General features: G+C 42.5%; 2 protein-coding genes across 5 annotated transcripts in view; one reads left to right on the top strand and one right to left on the bottom strand.

Annotated features, from left to right (window-relative positions):
• Nucleotides 1-21318, top strand: part of MFSD1 (major facilitator superfamily domain containing 1) — a 39724-nt gene extending 18406 nt beyond the window's left edge. The window contains exons 13-17 of one of the 4 annotated variants that reach the window (XR_008683829.2): nt 349-461; nt 2126-2173; nt 3133-3190; nt 12094-16229; nt 17460-21318. Coding sequence is in view for 3 of the 4 variants with exons in the window: in XM_088839460.1 (XP_088695586.1) it covers nt 349-461; nt 2126-2173; nt 3133-3190; nt 12094-12127 (253 nt within the window). In the remaining variant the exon portion in view is untranslated. Of the gene's footprint in view, nt 1-348; nt 462-2125; nt 2174-3132; nt 3195-5887; nt 6596-12093; nt 16643-17459 lie in introns of those variants that run through there. The other 3 variants (XM_088839460.1, XM_055410820.2, XM_088839464.1) reach the window with 3 other exon arrangements.
• On the bottom strand, nt 15844-19032 carry LOC129551879 (P2Y purinoceptor 3-like). The gene is made up of 3 exons (XM_055420151.2): nt 18963-19032; nt 17822-17928; nt 15844-16896 (listed from the first exon to the last, which is right to left on the bottom strand). Exons 1-3 carry the CDS (start codon nt 19030-19032, stop codon nt 15844-15846), a joined length of 1230 nt encoding a protein of 409 aa, XP_055276126.2.
• Nucleotides 21319-23292: the final 1974 nt, after the last annotated feature.

The raw sequence follows: 23292 nt of genomic DNA, 5'->3' as shown, positions 1-23292 counted from the left end.
TGCTTATCTGTAGACTTCTCAGTGAGATGCTATGTTCCTGAACGTAGCAAGGCCAAAGGAGAACCACATCTATGGTTGGCATTCACTTAGCGCTTTGTCTCGTTCAGCAGGAAGGTGTCATGTTCATCCTGCCCTGGCTGAGGCAGATTCCCTTACCTGTGAGCCTGAAGTTAAGTAGTGGAAACAGTCATGGGGAAAAAAAAAATCTAATCAGATCATTCCTGGTTGAAAACATCTCTTAGCATTAATAATAGGTGGTTTATAGATAGGATTATTTATAGTGACTTGCTTTTTGTGTATGATGACTTTAGAATTGATATATATAATTTTTAATTTCTTAAATTGTAGCATGCAGTCCATCCAGAATCTTGGGTTGGCAGTCATTTCCATTATTGCTGGAATGATCCTGGATACTCGGGGATACTTGTTTTTAGAAGTTTTCTTCATTGCCTGTGTTTCCTGTAAGTGCGCCACCTGGCAACGTTTAGTTTCTTCTAACATGTGGCAGAATGTCCTTGTTTCTTGGAGAAGGAGATGGCAACCTGCTCCAGTATTCTTGCCTGGAGAATCCCCTGGACAGAAGAACCTGAAGGGGCCCTGGTGGGCTACAGTCCATGCAGTTGCAGAATCAGACAAGACTGAAGTGACTTAGCATGCACACGTCATCATTTATACTTCTAGGTTTTTGTTATTGTTCTTTTCCCCTCTTTTAAAAACCAAATCCCTAAAGTGTTGCACTCAGATTTGCCTAATTCTTAGCCTGCGCATCTGTTTCCCAGCTAGTAATTTTTATTTTTTTGGTATTATTATTATTTTTCGATCTCTCAGTTTTTAAAATTATTTTTAATTGGAGATAATTGTTTTACAATGTTTTGTTGGTTTCTGCCGTATAGCTGTGTGAATCAGCTATAAGTATGCATATGTCCCCCTCCCTCTTGAACCTCCTTCCCCCAAACCCACAGAGCACGGGGCTGAGCTCCCTGTGTTATACAGCAACTTCCTACTCCAGCTAGTGACTTTTTAGTTTTGTGAAGGTTCATTGGCACTTTTCAGAAGATTCCTAGCCATAAAGGTAGCAATAGAATCTACTTTCTATTCTGTTCTAAATATTTGTTGTTTTTTTTTTTTACTGGTAAATGTTATGTTATATATTTTTAATTACAGTGCAAAGAAGAGTGTAGTACAGATACCTGTTACAGCGTGAATAAACATTCAAAACATTCTCAGTGAAAAAAGTTACACAGAAAAAGCCACCCAGATCCAATACTCATCTTGTCTGTTTCATAAATACTTAATGTTTTTTTTTTTTTTTTTACAAAAAACAAAACACTTTCCCCTTTAGAGTGGAACCATTTGATGGGTCCTGAGTATGTCCCTAGTGTGAAGATGTGGTCAGTAGTGTGGCTTAGGGCAGAGCACTCATGGTTTATTCATTAGTCTGTTTTGAATTGTTTTTATTGTTAGTCCTGTTATTTAATTTTACCAATAAATCATTTATTTAATGATTCATTGGTTGAAAATAGGAAGCATTAGGAAACTGCTGAAAACTGCAAACATGAATCAGTATTTTTCCATTAATGTGTTCATCTTACACATAAACTGTGTTCATCTTACACATAAACTGTGTTCATCTGAAGAAAATGTCACATAACATACCAAGATGTCTTTTATACTTCAGTAAGTTGTATTTAAAATGGTATACTCCAGTGATAATTTTATCTGACTTCATTTACAGGAATAAAGACTACTTAAAGTGTGGTATTTGCAGATGATTGCTATGACTAGCCTGAATACATTTTATTATCTCAAAATTAGCAGAAATTAGCACATCACATTTTAAAAATATTTTATTTCTTCTTAAATAGTGGGCTGTATATGAATTAATGGACTTCCCTGGTCTGGTGGCTCAGATGATAAAGAACCCCTCCATCTTCCAGATCCCTGGGTCGGGAAGATCTCATGGAGAAGGAAATGGCAACCCACTCCAGCATTCTTGCCTGGGAAATCCCATGGACAGATGAGCTAGGCGGGCTACATACAGTCCATGGGTTGCAATTATGATTACATAGGAACCATTAGGGAAAAGTACATGTTTTTAAGGACCCTATGTTTTTTTCACTTCCAGTATCACTTTTATCTGTCGTCTTACTCTACATGGTGAATCGTGCCCAAGGTAAGAGAAATTGAGGTATTTTAAAAAATTAATTTATTTTTTAATTGAAGGATAATTGCTTTACAGAATTTTGTTGTTTTCTGCCACATATCAACTACAGTGGACAATTGTTTTGCCCCTTGGATTGTCTCCATGCACCTGTAGAGGCCAGTGCTTTAGTTCATGTAATAACATTCTGTTTATAGTGTTGAAACACATTTTCCTTCATAGCATATAATTATGTATTCTGGGACTTCATATTTATTTATTAAAATTGTTCTGTTCTTGTTGGTCAGTTCAGTTTAAGTTTTGCGTTAGATGTTATTTTTATATTATCATAAAGAAGTATGACTTTTAAAAAAAGTAACCTGAAGTCCTTCCTATATACTTACTTTAAAGTCTAATTGTGAGGACTGTTTTAGCCTGTGTCTTATATTTTTAAAAAATGAGAAGTAAACACATTTAAGGCTGAAGTTTGCATTTTAAGGTTGAAAGTGTTTGATAACAGAATGAGAAATTACATATTTTTTTCATTTGCTTATATTTGTTTTTATATTTTTTGTCCTTAATAAAATTTTTATATTGCCTTTATTCTAAACTGGCTTGCCCCCTAAGGGTTGTCATGTATTTAGAAAGATGACTATATGTGATGTTTAAATAATTTTAGGTCATTTCTTTTAATGTCTCTTAATTTTCACTACTTATTAGTAGTACAGTGTCCTCAAACCTTGAGCAATACATAAGTCCAAATTTCTTAAAAAATGCTAACATTAAGGAGTGATTATTTGTATCATATAAGTGTTCTTAAAAAACGTTTTTTCCCCCTTGGGGAGTTTTCAGGAGATAAAATATTTCTCACCTTCCATAGCTTTTTTTGTTACTTTAAGATGTATGTGTGTGCGTGCACATTGGCACATGCGTGTTTGAATTTTACTTCTGATAGTTACATTGAAAAAATTCTGCACTTGTGTGTATTTTAGGTGGGAACCTAAATTATTCTGCAAAAAAAAGGGAAGAAACGAAACTTTCTCATGAAGAGTAAGTATTGAAAGAGAAAAGTCTTTATTTTGAAAATCTTGAAGCTTTAGTAGTTTATTTCAAGATTGGGTTTAGACTTTTAAGAAATTAGTCTCTTGAATTTGTTTTTTTAATTTATTTTATTGGAGGCAAATTACCTTACATTAATATATTGGTTGGTTTTGCCATACATTGACATGAATCCGCCCCGGGTGTACATGTGTTCCCTTTCTTGAGCCCCCCTCCCACCTCCCTCTTCCCCATATCCTCCCTCCAGGTCATCCCCGTGCACCAGCCCCAAGCATCCTGTATCATGCGTCGAACCTGGACTGGTCACTTATGATAATATACATGCTACAATGCCGTTCTCCCCAATCATCCCACCTTCACCCTCTCCCACAGAGTCCCAAAGACTGTTTAGTCTCTTGAATTTTGAAAGCTAACAATTATCTTTGGGACTACTGTAACATAATTCTTGTTTGTATTAGAAAAGTTTTGAAGGGTGGATATCAAAGGTTAAAATGAAGGGAATAAAAAGCAAATTGGGCTTTAACTTTCCTTCTGAGAGAAGAGAGAGAGGCCTGCAGTATTTGTAATTTATTGGAGGAAAGGGGTTTGTCTTCACTTCCTGTGCTAGGCTTACCCTTTCCTTCTTTCTCGTATTTTCTTTTTCTTAACTAATTGTTGTTGTTCAGTTACTCAGTCATGTTGACTCTTTATGAGGTTGAGATAATCTTTTATTATCTAGTTGAGATAAGCTAGTTGGTATTAACAGTTAAGATAATCTTTTATTTTCTCCTGGTACTAACACGCTATTCTGTATTCTCTTACTTGGAACAGATTAAAGTATATAGTGTGGAATGTAAGTTAAATCAATTTTTTCCATGAGTGTATGCTGAACCATAGTAGTGATTCTATTTTTTTTTTAACTTTTTATTTTATACTGGCATATAGCCAATTAACAATGCTGTGATAGTTTCAGGTGAACAGTGAAGGGACCCAGCCATAAATATACAGGCATCCGTTCTCTTTTAAACCCCCCTCCCATCCAGGCTGCCACATAACATTGAGCAGAGTTTGATGTGCTATACAGTAGTTCCTTGTTGGTTATCCATCTTAAACACAGCCGTGTGTACCTGTTCATCCCAGACTCCCTAACTGTCCCTACTCACCCAGCAGCCATGTTTGTTTTCTGAGTTTCTCTGTGTCCTGTAAGTTCATCTGCATAACTTCTTTTTAGATTCCACATATAAGGGATGTCATACAGTGCTTCTCTTTCTCTCTCTGACCTACTTCACTCAGCATGACACATTCTGGTTCCATCCTTGTTGCTGCAAATGGCATTATTTCATTCCTTTTAATGACTGAGTAATAGTCCATTGTGTATATGTACCACATCTGCTTTATCCATTTCTCTGTCAGTGGACATTTAGGTTGCTTCCATGTCTTGGCTTTTGTAAACAATGCTGCAGTGATCATCGGGGTGCATGTATCCTTTTGGATCATATTTTTCTATGGATATATGCCCAGGAGTGGGATTGCAGGGTCATGTGGTAGCTCTGTTTTTAGTTTTTTAAAAGGTTGATTTCCATAGTGGCTATACCAATTTACATTCCCACCAATAGTATAGGAGGGTTCCCTTCTCTCCACACCCTCCCCTATTTATTGTTTGTGGATTTTTTGATGATAGCCATTCTGGTGGGTGTGAGGTGATGTCTCATTGTAGTTTTGATTTGCATTTCTCTCATAATTATCGATGTTGAATATCTTTTCATGTACCTCATGGCAATCTGTATGTCTTTGGAGAAATGTCTGTTTAGGTCTTCTGCCCATTTTTTGATTGGGTTGTTTGTTTTGATGCTGTTAAGCATCATAAGCTGTTTGTAAATTTTGGAGACTAATCCCTTATCAGCCACATCATTTGCAAATACTTTCTCCTGATGATTCTTTTTCTTGCTATTTCTAGTTTTTTAGATACTGAATTTTTTTATGATTTAAAAAATTTACTTGTGAATATATACCATGTAAGTTTTATGAATTTTGAGTAGGCTGAAATAGGATAGAACAAGGCTGTGTTTTCTGGAGATTGATTCTTGGTTGTCTCAAATTCCTTTTTTATCTGGCCACACCTTGAGGCTTATGGGATCTTAGTTCCCCAACCAGGGATTGAACAGTGAAAGTGTGGAGTCTTAACCAGTGGACTGCCAGGGAACTCCCTCAGATTCCCTTTTAACATAGTACTTCTGCTTCTGTAAATAGTTGTTGTTAAAATCATGTTTTAGAAGGATTTCTAAAGTCAGAGATACTCAACATTGCCATATGTTAAGTAAACAAAAGGTAAAAATGCAAATATATCCTAATTTTATTCAAGAAAAAGTATTTTGATACAGGCATATGTATTTCTTAAATTCATTACTTGTATATAATGGAAAAAAGGCTGAAAGAAAAATCCCCAAATATTACCAATTCCATTTCAATGTTAGGGTTAGAAGAGTTTATTTTTTTTCTTGACTTTTCTATATTTTCTGAATTTTCTACATTGATCCTGTGTCACTCTTATGGTCAAAAGGAGTGAAAAGATTATCTAGCAAAATTTGTAACTTAATACTTGACACTGCATGTTTTGTGTAGTGGTTATGGTTTTCATTTTGTAATGATGGGGTTTTGTGGGTTTTTCCCCCTCCCTTTTTTGATAATGTATTATATTGTGTTTTACAGATGAGAAGTTTAAATGACTCTGTCCTGAGAATGGGCTGCATACATCATTGGTTTGAAAACCTCCATTTTTTTTTTTTAATTTAGAGTTTAGTCATTAGGAAAAATAATAGTCTGGAGAGATTTTATATTTATATCTTGAATATACCTATTTTAAAGCATAACTGTGAGGATTGTGTCTTCTTTATTGCTGAAAAATTCTGCTTTGGAATAGGCTTATCAGTGGTGAAGTTTACAAAATTGCACCTGGTCCATGCAGGTGATTTTTGAATAAGGACAGTAAATAATGGAAATCTTTGGATATTGTATTGACATAATTTTCACAAAATCTATCTTAAGGACTTGGCCTTTTTTTAAATCTTAAAGCAAAAAGCTTTTCAAGTGATAGGAAGTTTTATATAGAATAAATAATGGCATTTTAATAGGCATTCCCTTTTGTAATAGGGGATATTTGAAAGATACTTTTATGAAGTCTCATTTCCACATATAGCAGATTGTGTTCTCCTCTCTTTAGTTATGAGAGGTTGCTGACCCTTTTGAGCTTCTTTATTTCTCTGTTACTGAGAACCCTAATTTCTTAGGGACATGATTTTGTGGTACAAACTTTCTGTATGATTTTTCCTATAGTCCAGTTAATTACTAAAAGTTATGTAACTGTAAATTATGATCATTGTATATCTACACAGATAAATAAAAGCGCTGCAAAAGAAACATTTGATGTCTTTAACTTTTGACTTAACATTAAAACACTGATTTTAACTCTTAAATTATGGGGGAAATTATTTCTATAAAAAGAAAATCCAAGTTGGAATATGGAAAATTTGCCTAGTTACTGTCATTGAAAGATTATGGGAGTAGTTTTTCCTCCAGAGTATGACCTTAAGTAACATTTATGTCTTTTGCATTAAATAAAATATGGATATGAAATTTTTCTGACTCTTTAGCTTACCTGGCAGTCAGATAGTTAAGAATCTGTCTGCAGTGCAAGAGACACAGGTTCCATCACTGGGTCAGGAAGAATCCCTGGAGAAGGAAATGGCAGTCTACTTCAGTATTCTTACCTGGACAATCCCATGGACAGAGGAGCCTGGTGGGCTACATAGTCCATAGGAATTGCAAAGAGTCAGACACAACTGAGCAATTAACACTGGTCTTGTCATATTATATATTAAAGTCAAGGAATTTTTGTGTATTGCATTCTCTGGACATGCAGATATTTTAGACAACATTTAACATATTTAGCTGATTATATTGTTTGATGTACATGGCATAACATTGTAAGTTTAAAATTCCTAGAACAGCTTGAAAGTGTATTACTTAGGGTAAGTTTATTTATTCAGTATATCTGTTTTTCTGGTTTATTGTATCATTGCTCAGTTGTTATTTCTTTGGGCTCTGATTGCCACGTGACCGTTCTAGTCCATGGCTACTGAAAGTTGGCCTTACCAGTTGAGAAAAGCTGCACTGGGGCTCAAGTTTCTGTTGTAAATTCTGTGAAACCAGGTTGTAGAGAATCTTGGATAAAATAGTCTTAAGAAAAGGGAGCAGCATGGACGGAGCCCCTGAGAAGGGATGGAACATGACCAATTAAAAACGTCAGTTGCTCACTGCAGCCGAGGCACGGAGGAAGTGTAAGGCGGGTGCCAGACCACACGCGCCCTGCACAGCAGCAGACTTGCCCTCTTTGCAGAGTCTGGTTCAGTTGCCCAGGGAAAATCCGATTATTTCCAGGTTCTGTGTCTTACCATGTTCAGGAAGTTTTTAACCATTCAAAGCAGACCCTATCTCTTCTGAGTAAATATTAATAAATATTTAAATAGTAAATAATCAGGACAAAAGGAGAATTCCTCTCCCCCTTCTGCACCCCAGTGGAGCCCAGACTTTGTAGGGTACAGTGGTCAAGAGTTGAGAGAGTGAAGTGGGAGGAGGGTGAGAGAGAGAGGAGAAAAGATACCCAAGGTACCAGTTCAAGGTTGTTGAACTGGCAGCAACAGGGCTGCGAGAGCCGGGATGAGGGAATCAGCTGCAAGGGGAATTGGCTGCAAGGGGAGCAGGGCTTATGTGAATGGCTGGAAGCCTGGCCTGAGATGTGGAGGTGTGGGGAGGTGGCCCAGACACGGGGCATCTCCAATTTCAGAGTCATTGCTCAGGGGATGGAGTGAGAGTGTCAGAGAAGTAAGTGTCCTCTGGGTTCTGATGGGGCTGTGGAGGCACAGTCCAGGCTTGGGGGAGAGGAGAGGCAAGGAATGGGCCATATTTAATGGAGATTTTAAAATGTTTCCCATGACTTTAATTTTATTTTCTCTGAATTGTAGTGGATTACATGAATTTAATGGTTCTATGAATTTTAATGGATGCAGATTTGTGTTTGGCTACCACAATCAGAATACAGAACAAACAGTTCTTTAATGATCATTTCAAAGGAAAAATGTTGTAACATTTTAAGATAATATACGTGTGTTCTCTTCACTTAAGAGTTATTTTAGAAAGTTTTGGGTTATTTTCCAGCACTTGGATTTTTTTTTAATGTCTTTTTAGTTTGATGACTATAAAGTTTTTATAATTATGTTACTTAAATTAATATGCTGTAGACTGTAGTATATCACCTCTTAACATCTGAAATTGGGATGTGTCTTTGACAGCATCTTATGATTCAAAGAAATATAGTAGTGAGGAAAACCAAGCATAATACTATAACAATAGATGATGCTTGATGATATGCACAGACTTCTGTATTATCATTCATTTCTGGGAGCACTGAACCTAAGGCTCTTTACTAGAGTTGGTGACTCAGAAATGTGGAAATTGTGGGCTATCTTCCACACATTGATGAGTGAGGGAAACAGACAAAAGATCAGTGATTCTGAGATAGTGATATGGTGCAAAGAGCACTGTCATAGAGTAATGACTAATGGGGATTAGGACCCTAGAATACTTCTGGGATTCCCAGAAGAAGATGGTCTTTGAGCTGCATAACAAAGGATGAATAAGATGACTACCTAGGCAGCAGAGGAGCGAGGTATGAATGGGGAGGGCAAGAGTTTCTAGAGCTAATCTTGGAACTTGCTGATAGATGGAGTGAAGGAGGCAAGTGTAGAGTTCAGGTTGGAAGCTTTTTTTTTAAGATTTTTTTTAATGTGGACCACTTTTAAAGTCTTTATTGAATTTGTTACAACATTGCATCTGTTTTATGTATTTTGGCTTTTTGGCCCAAAGGCATGTGAGATCTTACCTCCCCAAGCAGGGATTGAATTCACACCCCTGCACTGGAAGGTGAAGTCCCAACCACTGAATCACCAGGGAAATCCAAGGTTGGAAGCTTTGATAGGAGACAAGATTGATGAAGATCTATTGTTGCATGTTCAGCATTTTGATCTTAAGCCTGAAGGCAGCTGGGCACTTTTGGAAGATACATATGTTGGGAATTAAGATTTACATTTTACAAAGATGACTGTAGAAGCAGAAGGAAGGGAATGAATTAGAGGTTGAGGGGAACAAATCTGGGGTCAGAGAATGATAAATCGGTTGAAGCAGTGAAGCCCACGAGAAATGATGGAATTTGAACCAAGGCAGTGGTGGAGCAGATGAAAAGGAGAAAACATGTTCCTGTGAAGCTAGGGAGGCTGATCTGACCATGTGAGCATGACAGTTTGAAGTGTGGGAAGAGGCTGGAGTTAAGCAGGACTTCCAGATCTCTGGCTTGGCTGGATGGTGGTGCCACTGAGCTGAAAGCAGGTTTGGGAGGAAAACGATTTCAGTTTTGACTTTATGGAACTTGCCATGCCTGAGGAACTGTTGTATGGACAAGAGCATGGGTTTGGAATGCAAGAGGCTTTCCCTGGAGAGGGGTTTGCGGGTCATCATTGGGGCCTTCAGGGAGTCAGTGAGGTTGCCCAGGAGGAAAGTAGGGTAGAATAGAAGAGCTCAGGGGCAGAACCCTGGGGCCACCCACCCACACTTACAGGGTGGGAGCAGGAGAGGGTGCAGTGTGCAATCAGTTTAATGAGGAAGTTGGTGACAGTGACAAATGCCGTGGAAGCCCAAGCAGGATAGGGCATGACCATTTGGTTTGTAACTGGAAACCAGTGGTGTGTTGTGAAGAGCAGTTACAATGCAATGGGATGGTGAGATGGGCAGTAGCCAACTTGTGATGATTTGGCTGTATGAATTCAAGGTAGAAATTGCAATAAAAAGCATAGCCTACTCTTGCAAAAAACTAGGCTATAAAAGGAGAGACCATAAGGAGTGTTCAGCGACTGTGTCTTTGATTGTTGGGTTAATGCTTTCTAAAGGTCTCATGGCTAATGTGTTTTTCTACCTGTGGAGTGGAACTTTCTCAGACTCAACGATTCTTTAATTTGCTTGAAGTGGCACTTTTTGCTTTTTGTTCGTGATTTAACACTATAAAAATGCCCAGCTAGAGTTTGCTGCAGGAATGAGTTCCATCTTATCATGAAATTCTTGAGGCCGTTACCTTTGAAGTTGTTCGGTACATTAACAAACAAACAGAAAACATTAACAAAACAAAAAGTTGAGAAATTGAAATACTAAGGAGATTGAGTTTGTTTACAAAAAAGTAAAAGACAATGAGAATATGCAACTTTATAAGCTTAGGTTATGCTTAATTGCAAACAACTTGATGAAGAATTTCCCTTCTTTATTGCCCTTGAAATACCGGCTAAAAAGTGAGAATGCTTGCAGGTATTGTGTGTCCTGGAATTGCTTTGAATTGCAGTTGGTGAGTGTGAGAACAAATAAATCCCAAACAATTTGTGATTTAGTTTTATAGGCACACACTCATAAACTGGATTCAGGTAGTAATTCCGGAAAGCATACATAGGAGAATTATTTGCTGTATGTTCATTTATTCCACAAAGATTTAGCGAGTACCCATATGTTGAAATCTCTGCTAGATCCTATAGGAGAGGAAATAAGGGGACTTAAATAATGTTGCTCATACTTGGTTGAAGGGAGGTGTGGATGAGGGGTCAGAAAAGAGAGAAAGTCTTCTTTTTAAAAAATATTTATTTTTCAGTTCAGTTCAGTTCAGTCGCTCAGTCGTGTCCGACTCTCCGCGACCCCATGAATCACAGCATGCCAGGCCTCCTTGTCCATCACCATATTTTTACTATTTATTTATTTGAGTGCACCAGGTCTTAGTTGCAGCATGTGGATCTAGTTCCCTAACCGGGGATCGAACCAAGGCCCCCTGACTTGGGAGTGCAGAGTCTTAGCCACTGGACCACAAGGGAAGTCCTGAGAAAGGGCCTTTTGATGGGTGATCAGGGGAAGCTTCTTGGAAGAGGTGGCCTTGGAACTGTATGCTGAGAGACAACTGTTCATTCATTCTCTTTGGCGTGTCTGTTTCATGTGATACCCTTAACTACTCTCTTTCTTGAAACTGCCCTGGTTTGATTTTCCCACACTATTATCCAGCACCACCTACTGCCTCTGTGTTCCCTGTCAACCCCTTTTATGGTTCCTGTATCTCCTAGGTCCTTTGTTTTTTCTCTTCCCTTCTTCCTCAGGGATATAATTTCCATCTGCAGCTTGGAAGAGTTGCCTGAATAGATAACTCTCAACCCAGAGCTTGAGCCTGAACTTTCTCTGACCCTCCATCCTACATTGCCAACTGGGGCCTCACTAGCAGCTCCCATTTCAGTTGTCTGAACTCTCCCTCACGATACACAGCCGGTGCCTTCCCTCCTTTAGTTCCTCCCTTTTGCTTTCCTACTGAGCGACTATTGAGTGTCCCTGTGTGCTCAGTGCTAGCTGATGATTCTTCAGGCTTGGAATCTCAGAGTCAGTTTTTTCTGTCCCCCTTACCACCTATGTCTCAATATTCACTCTTCTTCATTCTTTCCAGTGTGTTTGGAAATCTTTTTGGTTCTACTAAAAGATTTTAGTTCTTCATGCCCATTATCTGTATGCTTGGATCACTGCAGTGGCCTTGTGAATGGTGATCACCTTCCTCCACCTCCTCTTCATTGTCAGCATCACCATGGCTTACTGAGTGTCCATCATGTTTGGAATGTTGCTCAGTTCAGTTCAGTCGCTCAGTCGTGTCTGACTCTTTGCGACCCCATGGACTACAGCACTCCAGGCTTCCCTGTCCATCACCAACTCCCGGAGCTTGCTCAAACTCATGTCCATTGAGTCAGTGATGCCATCCAACCATCTCATCCTCTGTCATCCCCTTCTCCTCCTAGGAATGTTGCTAGGGTACCAGTGTCTATACGTTGAAAAATGGAGAAGGAGAGACAAAACAGACCTGAATGATAAAGAAGTCCATCACCAGCTCCAAGGCGATAGGCCCAGAGGCTGAGTCAGCAGTGCATGAGAGAGGAGGAAGTGGACCCCAAGATCTGGGGAGATGAGTATCTGGGCATGTGGAGAAGGTTTGGGGCAGGGTGTTGAGTGGTGGGTGGTGGCCCTCTGGTGAACATGTGAAAGGTGGACGCCCATGTGGTGTGGTATAAGACCTGAGAGTGGAAAAGTTCAGCTAGGCCTGGACTGTGATGATCTAGTAGACCAGGATGAGATAGCTGGTCTTTATCCTATAGAAGTAAGTTTGTAGGGAGGGGATGAACAGAATTAGGGAGAGTGTGATCTATGAAAAGAATACTTTAAGAAGTACCTGGAGGTGGTGTGTAGGCTGACTTTGAAGCCAGTTAGGAGATATCACAGAAGTCTTCTGTAACATTTTGTTTCTTATTTCTAAACACAACACTGCCAAATTAAGTTTCTCAATAGAAGTTTTGACCCTGTGACCCTCCTGCTTAGATGCCCTTGGTGGGTTCCATGCCTTGAGGAGAAGTTCTTTTGCTGGCTTTGGGGTAGCCTTTGTAATCACACTTCAGCCTACCCTCCCAGCATTGTCTCCACCTCCTACCCTTCAGTAACCAACCATTGGCCCCCACACAAATTTTCCATTCTCTCCAATGCTTGAGAAAGTCTAACTGCAGTTTCACCCAGCTTTCAGCATACACATGACACCTTTCATGGCCCCCGAAGCCCCTGCCCCCTGACAAAGCTTCCCTCATACTGTGTTGTTTGCTTTTAATTAATCACCAACTGACATTACTTTTTTCTGTAGCTGCTGAAGTTGTTAATTAGTGCTCATATTGTTTGTCTGGGTTTGTTTTTCCAACAGTCTGTAACCTCTTCAAGAGCTGGCACCGTGCTTGCCCCTTGGAGGTGGCTACAGCCATTACATTTACATCCAGTACTGTCCCAGTGCTGGTATTTCAGACATGATGATATTTGCTGACCTTTGATTTTGTTTTAACATGTCTGAGCAGCCAGGTCGATCAGAGCCCAGGGTGATAACACATTTGAGGACCCAACCTTTCACCGGGGTGGTGGGCATTGAATGGGGAGATTGAGGAAGAACTTTGGTTGCTTTTAGTCTCCTCGTCCCCTTGTGTTGATGGGTGTTTGCTAACCAAAGGGGAGTCAGGAATATCCCCTTGACTTTTGTTGGGCAGTGGGTTCCCAGCTCCCCTTTCAATGGAGCCCTTTCTCTAAAAGGGAATAATCTACTTTGATTCTCATATCTTGAGATAAGTACCCTTTTAAAACTAGGATATGATGACAACTAGGTGAAACTTTCTTGATCCCAGTGATAGAGAAGTAAGTTAAAAGTGGATGCTTATTCTTCACTGTTAGATAGGTCAAAAGATTCTGCAGAAGCAAAATTAGCATTATATGGATCAGAGAAATGATTGTAAGCACGTAAGTTAGCAAGGACTTAAGACTGGAAAACTTTGGCCAGGGGTACGAAGCACTTGGGCTTCCCTGGTGACTCAGATGGTAAAGAATCTGCCTGCAATGCAGGAGACCCAGGTTCGATCCTTGGATCAGGAAGATCCCCTGGAGAAGGGAATGGCTACTCCAGTATTCTTGCCTTGAAAATTTCATGGACAAAGGAGCCTGGCTAGCTATAATCCATGGAGTTGCAAAGAGTCCGACACGATTGAGTGACTAACACTTATTATTTACAAATTACTTGCTTTTTAGATAAAAGTGATGCATCCTGAAAATTCTAGATTAGTTTTCTTTCCATTTCCAGGGTTGGCAGGCTGGTGGGCATTAGAAATAATGTCTAAGTGGGATGTAGGATGACTTTAAGCATTTAATGGGGAACCAACTCTCCAGGAATGTTAAACCTTGCTCATTTGTGAGAGGTGATAGTTGGGACTGTAGGTCAGCTGAGTGTTTCCTTTGTGTTTGTGAGAAGAAAGGGACAAAAAGTAATAATATAAGCAAGACAACTGAGAGAATATTCAAAAGAACAAACAGTGTTAAGCTCTCTCAGCTACTATTGAAGCACTTATTTATATAGAAACAGCTGACCTGCTAATTAGAAAACATCCTTGCCTATTCATTAAAGTAATTATCTGAAGGAATTCTGCTAGGCAACACTTAGTCTAGTTCTAATTATTGTGTGCCCTTGAAAGCAGTAAACGGCACTTTTAGAATAAAATTTTATAATTTAGACATGTGTGTGGTTTACTCAGATCATTCCCTGTAAATAGAGTCGGGGTAGTAATGAGGGGTTACACTTTAGCTTTTATGAAAAAGGCTTATCCACCTCTTCATAGAGAGATGATAATGAATTACTAAATCGTGCATGTTTAGACCTGAGAGCTCGTTAGAGATCATTATTGTTTAAATATAAGAGGTTTTTTTAAAAGGTCTTTTCTGTTTTTATATTACTTTTTTTTTTTTTTTAAAGAAGATGAGCATCATCTTGTGATTTAAGACCTTTTCTGCCATAGACTGAGACATTATGTTCATATATGAATAAGGTGGACCATCATTTCTGCTGCCACTTTACCCTGCAGAGCCTTTTCTGACCTAAACCGGAACACTGGTTCTGACCGAACACTTGTTAAGAAGCGTAGTGAAAGAGCCCGTACTGTGTACGGGGGTCCCCAACCTCTAGGATCTAATGCCTGATGATCTGAGGTAGAGCTGATGTAATAATCATAGAAATAAAGTGCATGATAAATGCACTTGAATCACCCTGAAACCATCCCTTCCTACCCCTGATCCATGGAAAAATTGACTTCCATGAAACCAATCCCTGGTGCCAAAAAGGCTGGGGACCACTACAGTTGTCTTCAGGTCACAGCAGTTATGTAAACAGGTGAGCTGGTCCTGTCAACGAAATCTCAGCCAGCTCTTGATGAGTATTGGGATTGGGCCATCTGCTTCAATCTTAGGGCTGTGTTCCTCAGAGCCAGTGCCTGGGTTCAAAGCTCCCGTCCAGCACTATGATTTAGGCGTTCTCCAGCTGGGTGACCTTGGATAAGCTACTTTAAGCTCTGTGCTTCAGTTTCCTTATCTGTCAGAGGGACTAACAATAGCTCCTGCCTCCAGGGACTGTTGGGAAGATTAAATGAGTTATTTCTTATCAAGTGCTCTTACATATGAAGGGCTCCATCTATCCCGCCAGTCACCCACTTCTTCATTCAGCCCCTATTGTACTCTCACTGTGTGCTGGGCCCTGCTGTGGAGGCTGTTGTTCGGGGACAGCACTCAGATGAGGTCCCTGTCCTATTGGAGCCTGCATTCTAGGGGGAAGAGACCATGAATAAGTAAACGAACAAGTCCAGGTCCTAATAAGTGTTACAATAATGACAACAAATCAGGAAATAGAGATTGATTGGTTTAGGGGGAGAGAGGTCAACATTGGCTAGTGTGGCAGGAGTGGCTTTGGAGAAGGTGACGTGTGAGCTGAAATCTGAATGACGAGAGATAAATGTCAGCTTCATTAAGAAAGTTTTCCTTTGTGTTGGTAGCTCATTCCATATTCTTATTTTAAAATCACTTAGCATCAAAATTAAAATCCTTTCAGGACACCACTAGGAGACCTAGTGGGAGTCTCTCTCCCACTAACTCCTGACTCTGCTCAGACAGGTCATCGTCAACATCTTGGAGCATTCCCCCGAACCTCATCCCGGCAGGACCCAGACCTGCCCAGCCCCGGGTCTCTGGCCCTTGGCTCCAGCTGGGTGCTCACCCACCTTGTGCCCCAGTTCCTGGAAGAGCCTGAGTCTGTTCCCACCTGACAGAAAGTAGAGGACTGGGTTGAGGCAGCTGCTCAGGCTCACCAGAGGCCTCCATATCTTGTAGGCCAGGCGGACCACTGTCAGGAGCTGGCAGTTGTTTGAGGACAGGAAGCGGAGCGTGAAGTAGAGGCAGCGTGAGACGTGGAAGGGCACGAAGCAGAGGGCGAAGAGGCCACACACCAGCAGGATGGTCCGGATGGACTTGGCCCGGGCTGCACCGCCCACTCTCGCGAGGGTCTCCACTGGTGTGGCCAGGCTCCTGACCATCAGTGAGTAGCACACCAGGATGACCAGGGAGGGCAGGAGAAAGCTGGACAACATCAGGACCATGCCGTAGACGAAAAACTCGTCAAAGTGATCCGCACTGGTCGTGTCGTAGCAGATCATCTGGCCATCGATGTCGTCTGTGTGGGAGAAGATCAGGGTGGGCAGCAGCTGGATGACCACCAGAGCCCACGTGGCGGTGGCGCCCAGCAGGGCGTGCCGGCGGGTCCGGTAGGGCAGTGAGCGCAGTGGGTGGCACACACCCAGGAAGCGGTGCACGGAGATGCAGGTCAGCAGCAGGACGCTGCTGTAGAGGTTGGTGTAGAACAGGAAGCGCACCAACTTGCAGAGCAGCTCCCCGAATGGCCAGGTGTCATCCAGGGAGTAGGTGACGATGAGGAAGGGCAGCGTCGATATGTACAGCAGATCCGCCACCATCAGGTTCACCAGGTAGATGGTGGCACAGCTCCAGCGCTTGGTTTGGCGCCAGGAGAGCCACAAGACGGCGCCATTCAGGGGCAGCCCCAACACAAAGATGATGCTGTAGGTCAGGGACAGGTAGATTTGCTTGTAGTCCTCCGAGAGATGGCAGGATCTTCCTTCCTCTGAGATGTTGGTGTCCAGCTTCTCCATCTCCCCGGGGGAGCACAGCTCTTCCTGCTTCTCCTTCCCCTGGGAGGAAACAGAGTGGATAGCAGAGCATCACGGCCTGAGCTGAGTGTTAGTTTCTGCCTTGACTTGGCATTAACTCCTGAAGTCTGGTCAGAGTCCTTGTTTTAGAGAGACCAGTGCTAGTGGAAAAGAAAAAAAAAAGCTAACACCAAGGGCAAAGCAGATTTTAAAGGAGGACTTTTCAACTTACCAGGTCCACAGGGCCTCCCTTACCCTGACTTGTGTGTTCTTGGCTCCAGGCTGGGTTGATAGGAAGCGCGGATACACATGGTGGCAGGAAAAGGTGCTGCTGTCATTTAAGCAGGGCATACCACCTCCAGCGCTGTGATTTGTTCTTTGACTAGACTACTTTGCATAGAGTTAGGAAACCTCCAAGAGGACCTCTTACAGCCGAAGATGATGGTGTATCCGTAGAGGGCAGTATTTCCTGCAACCTGGTCCTAACCCCGCATACATGCCTTGGTGGGAGTGGAAAGTGATCCTTGGGGGTTAGGGAGGATTAGGGAAAGCATGGGTTTTGCCTACAGGCTCTGCGAGAGGGTTTTGATTTGTATCTCTTTCAGGATTTACTAACTGCTATTTGAATCCCGAGGCTGATTTGCTTGTTAAACACCTCAGCATCCCGGACATCCAAGAAAACACATCTGAGCTGTGAAGTCAGGTGCAGCTTCTTTCTTACCCTCATCCCCACTGACAAAGCAGATCCAACAGGCAGAGCCACAGAGCTGAGGCAGCTGTGTGTGGAGCCTGATGCATTGGGAAATCAGCCAGCACAAGACCTACACGGGTGCCTGAGATGAAGCCTGAACTTTCCAAGAAGTTGATTTCTAGGGGTTCATCTTCAGAAAGATGAGTTAATACAGGGAAAGAGGGAAAAGTGTACATTGGGTAATTTGGGGGTAAACTGTAACACATAGATACTCACAGCAGAAGGAACAGAGACTTCAGTCAACAAGCGCTTATGGAGCATCTGTTGGTCAGGCGCTATGGAGAAAAGATGGGTACAGCACTTGCTCTCCAGGCTTTCATAATCTGGCGGGGAAGACAAGCAGACACAGTTGATTGCATTGCAGTGTGGGAAATGGTCACCAAGTGCTGCAAAAACCAGCCGGGTGCTGAGGGAGTCGAGTGAAGACTTGGTTGGGTGCCACGGGAACTTCTTGGGAGAACCGAGAGGAGCTTGCTGGGAAAGAAGGGTGAAGGGCGTTTGAGGGGTGGGGTTGGAGGCACAGCACATGCAAGGAGACACAGCTGAAGAGTCCTGGGATGGCGGGATGACCTGTGTGGGGGCTGAACTCCAAGGATGCATTAAGGAGAATGGATGTGCTTAAGCAGGACAGTGACGGGTAAGGCAGTGTGGGAGGAAGGCCTGGCAGCAGCCCAGAAGCGAGCCTGGAGCAGTCAGACTGTAAGAGGGCTCGGGCAGTGCCTGCCGGTGAGAGATGTTCGGGACCCCAGTGAGGCCATGTGGGTTGATGAGGAGAGAGGACCTGATCCCAGAGGCACTTCTGAGGCAGGAACAATGGGACCAATTGAACCTGGGGCGTGAGCCAGAGGAGGAGTTGAGGGTATGCCTGAGGCTGGGGGTAGGAGGCGGGTGAGGCCCGTGCCTGAGCTGAAGCCTGAAGCTTGAAGGCTGGGACCGATGTTCTGAGGCAAGGGGCTTGTTGACTGACTTTAAGGTCTGCCTGACTGGGAGAGCAAAGCTTTTTGGCTGGGTGAGTATTTGTAGAAAGAATGACATTTTCATTCTTTTGTACCCTATCATCTTCCACAAGGAGGGCTGGCCAATGCTTAGTTATTTTCAGCAAAGCTGTCTTCCCAGCTCAGTGTGGGCTCTCAGGGGGATGCTGAGGAGTGGCACCGGCCTGGTTCAATGCTGGCTTGGGCCTGCCAGTTCACACTGTGATTTCGTTTAGTCTTCTGAGCAACCTTGCGGATGAAGCACTAGCTCTATTTTACTGTGAGGAAGCCTCAATCAGAGGAGGCACCCCTGCAGGGCTGGCTAGGCCCTCCAGTGTGGAGGGCTTGCTCCTCAAGTGGGCTGTGGGTTTCTGCCCCCTCACGACTGTGGTAAGAAGCCCTCCAATCCCAGCTCAGCAGGGACTGTGAGTACAGTGTGAAGGAGCAAGTCATCTTCTCTCTCCGAGCCACGGTCTCCACAGCTGTAACCTGGTGAGGTTGTTGGGAGAAGCAGCTGGAAGAAAGGCACATAAGGGGGTGACCCAACAGGTTCTGCTTCTGTTCCCACCTTTCCTTTTCCTCCTCCTAGAGACCATGGTGCTCTGACTAAGCTCTTTGGCTTATGTGCGAGGGTGAGCGGGTGAGTCTGGCATTACTGCTTCATAACAGACAAGGTCACTTTTCTTCCTGGCTATGGCCTTCTGCTGTGGTCTGAAATGTGTCACCTACAAATTCATATGTGTGTGCTCAGTTGCTTCAGTCTTTTTGACTCTTTGTGACCCCATGGACTGTATCCCACCAGGCTCCTCTGTCCATGGGGATTCTCCAGGCAAGAATACTGGAGTGGGTTGCATGCCCTCCTCCAGAGGATCTTCCCAACCCGGGGATTGAACCCATGTCTCTGTCTTCCTGCATTGGCAGGTGGGGTCTTTACCACCAGCCCCACCTGGGAAGCCCTTACTCAGTCTGGAGGGACAGCTGTTTAAGTGAGAGGTTGACCATCCTTAGTCAAGGCATCAGGTTAGAGAACTACACAATGTTTGGACCAGTGCTTCATTGAGGCTGCTATCATGGAGAAAGGAAGGAGCAAAATGCAGACTATAATGGGTTAATTCACTAGCCAAAATCTGGGACGATGTTGAGCACCTCCTTCTTGAAGCCGCTTTTCTAGCCTCTGCAATCCCCTGACTTTTCTCCTGTCTCTCTAGAACTAGCTTCCTCCATTCATTGGGAAGCAGCATTGAAGGGCTATGTAGCTGTTCACAGCAAAAGTGGGAAGACCTGAAATGGAAGAGAAGTAGGCTGGGGTTTTATAGGAGAAGAGAATTTGGGGGACAGTTTTCACGATGAATGAAATTCTCAGGAGAAGAGACATCCTCACTTCTAAAAAGTGAGTGTGTCATGCGTTTTCTCCCCTTTATTGCCATTTCTTCAAGACCTTTCAAAAAGACTGATATGATTAGGGTTGGAATTTGTTTCACTGTTGGACTCAGTGGGGATAAGGGCCTTGAGGAAATAATGAAGTGATAATCCTGAATGGGTTAGATGGGTCCCAGGGCTTCAGCCCAGAGTTCTTCCCATTGTGAGTCTCCAAGAGCCTGGGCCTGTTTCTGACTCCCTGCTAAACAGGAGCCTTGGGTAATCATCCACGGATCTCTGATGGATATCTTTCCATGGGAATCAGTCAATCAATTCAGTTGCTCAGTCGTGTCTGACTTTTTTGTGACCCCATGGACTGCAGCACTCCAGGCTTCCCTGTTCATCACTAAATCCTGGAGCTTGCTCAAACTTATGTTCATCAAGTCAGTGATTGCCGGGAGCCAGCGAGGGAAATCCTACCTGTGGCAAAGGTCAACTGGGGAAGAGGCCTGACGGGCAAAGGCTAATCAGGGCTCGAGGAACCCCCTGGACTTACCTGAGCATCTACCCCAAAGAAAACTGGAGTCTGACTGCTTTACTATCTTACGCCTCTTACCAAGTCCTCTAATACTTACAGGGGCTTCCCCCCAACCACCTTTCTCTGAAAACATTAATTCAGAGCTGTAGTTTAAAAGTTCTCCTCGGCTTAATAGGAGTGTTCCAATCCAAGCCCCTCTGATAGCTTTCTAACTTGCATGACAAGTTTGTCCGGGCTCTTACAACTATGAGTGTGACTGTTTATAGCCTCCCAGCCATGCAAGGACAGAAAGCCTAATATTCTAAAATACAGGAATGTGTTGAAGAAGTTAAAATCATTAGAATAGTACTAGAAAAGATTTCATTGTTGAATCAATGCTTGCTGCAGTTTCCTCTATCTATTGTATTCTTGGAAATATATTAATCCTTTGATTTAACCACATCAGATCTTAAGTTAATAAATTCCTTTCTTGCAGCTCACTACACCGGTGCCTTATAGGAATGTAACTTTGTTATGTGTCTACCACCTAACTTTAGGAAAGTCACCTTAAAAGAAAAGTCTTTTACTTGCTAACTAACCTATTGTCAGGAGAGAGGGCCATAAAACTGTTAGCAGGCCCCCTGGCCAGAAGATGATGTAAATCACCTAAAACTTTTATCACACAAAAATAAGCCCTGATCCTGATAAGGGTCAAGACTGCTGACCCCACGTGATTTTGGTGTGAATCTATACCTCCCTTTCTCTGTTTCTTATGTGCATAACTTAGGGTATAAAAGCAGCACTGGAAATTAAAGTTTTGGGCCTTGCTCACTGAAGCTTGGTCTCCCCGTGTCATTCTTTCTCTTTTTCCATCCTTTTCTCTATTCTCCTTTTTCTGGTTGAGATCCTTGGAGCACTGGGCCCTCTGAGTTTACTTATCTGCCTGGGCTTCTAAGACCCACTCGAGGGGGTGCCCTGGTGGGGTGCCTCAAGTGATTCGAGAGGGCGCCTGCGGCCTACGTAAACAGAGCAAGCCCCGTGCTGGGGTTTTATTGGTTTCCAGCGTAAACCAAGGAATCATCAGCCCCTGTCTCTCTCTCTCTTTCTCTCTCTCTCTCTGACGCCGACACCGTTCATCCCGAGGATACCCTGGGTCATATCGGGGCTGGACCCCGATAAGTGATGCCATTCAACCATCTCATCCTCTGTTGTCCCCTTCTCCTCCTGCCCCCAATCCCTCCCAGCATCAGAGTCAGTTCTTTGCATCAGGTGGCCAAAGTATTGGAGTTTCAGCTTCAGCATCAGTCATTTCAATGAATATTCAGGACTGATCTCCTTTAGAATGGACTGGTTGGATCTCCTTGTAGTCCAATGGCCTCTCCAACACCACAGTTCAAAAACATCAATTCTTCAGCGATCAGCTTTCTTTGTGGTCCAACTCTCACATCTGTACATGACTACTGGAAAAACTGTAACTTTGACTAGACGGACCTTTGTTGGCAAAGTAATGTCTCTGCTTTTTAATATGCTGTCTAGGTTGCTCATAGCTTTTCTTCCAAGGAGCAAGCGTCTTTTTAAAAAATTATTATTATTTTTACTTTACAATACTGTATGGGTTTTGCCATACATTGACATGAATCCGCCCCGGGTGTACGTGAGTTCCCCATCTTGAACCCCCCTCCCACCTCCCTCCCCATATCATCCCTCTGGGTTGTCCCAGTGCACCAGCCCCGAGCATCCTGTATCATGCATCGAACCTGGACTGGCGGTTTGTTTCACATATGCAGTCACCATCTTCAGTGATTTTGGAGCCAAAATAATAAAGTCTGTCATTGTTTCCATTGTTTCCCCATCTGTTTGCCACAAGTGATGGGACCAGATGCCATGATCTTAGTTTTCTGAATGTTGAGCTTTAAGCCAACTTTTTCACTCTCCTCTTTCACTTTCATCAGGAGGCTCTTTAGTTCTTCTTCCATGGGAACAGGGAAGTCTTTATCATGTTCATGGTTTGAAATAGTTACCACTACCCAGGGAAATCACTCAGCCAAGAAGAAGAACGGGCTCTTCTTTATCCTTTAACAAGTATCTGTCAGATACGGACTTCAAGAGTGCAGAAAAGGGAAACGTTATGAATAAATTTGGGTAACAACGAAATATTACTGCTTTCAGTTGTGGAAGAGTGGTTGTTGAAGTAAGAAAATAAGATCTCCCTTAAAAAGGCTTTTGGGCCAAAGAAGTAAACATTTCTTATTTCCATTTTTGAATACCACTCTTGCCTTCTACATGTGTTTAATCTATGAATTGATTTTAATATTTTACCTATATCTAGAGACCTTTCTTGGAGAAATGGAGCTATTTAATGGAGTCTTATAAATGCTTTCAGACAGTAAATTTGTTTTTACAAGTTACTCTGAAGAACTGTTGATAAATAGATACATTTCTTTAGGGTTTTTATTTTTGATACAATTTTAAAAGGTTACACTCCATTAAGAGTTGTTACAAAATACTGACTGTGTTCCCCGTGTTGTAGAGCACATCCTTGAGCCTATCTTACACCCAGTAGTTTGTCCCTCCCGCTCTCCGCCCCTATGATGCCCCTCCCACAGTGCTGTGCAAAACAGTATGGAGGTTTCTCAAAAAGCTGCTGTAGGGAACTTCCCTGGTGGTCCAGTGGTTAGGACTCTGTGCTTCCACTGAAGGGGGCGGTGGTTTGATCCCCAGTTGGGGAACGAAGATGCCACATGCTGCATGGTGCAACCAAAAAAAGCTGATGTATGCATTACTTAATTTATAAAGATGAATTAGAAAGTTATTTTCCATATTCACAACATAATTTG

The sequence above is a fragment of the Moschus berezovskii genome, chromosome 1 (genome assembly GCF_049115385.1).
Source record: "Moschus berezovskii isolate FMDL1 chromosome 1, NW_MosBer_1.0, whole genome shotgun sequence".
NCBI lineage: Eukaryota > Metazoa > Chordata > Mammalia > Artiodactyla > Moschidae > Moschus > Moschus berezovskii.
The sequence above is the reverse complement of the archived record's forward strand: the minus strand, read 5'-3'. Positions and strand labels throughout refer to the sequence as shown.

Coding starts and splice junctions, on each gene's coding strand:
- LOC129551879 (XM_055420151.2), bottom strand. CDS start 19,032: ATGACTTGCTCCTTCACACTGTACTCACAGTCCCTGCTGAGCTGGGAT. Junction 17,929..18,962: donor GAGGGCTTCTTACCACAGTC/GTGAGGGGGCAG, acceptor CTTCCCCGCCAG/ATTATGAAAGCCTGGAGAGC. Junction 16,897..17,821: donor AAGTCTCTGTTCCTTCTGCT/GTGAGTATCTAT, acceptor GTTTCCTCCCAG/GGGAAGGAGAAGCAGGAAGA.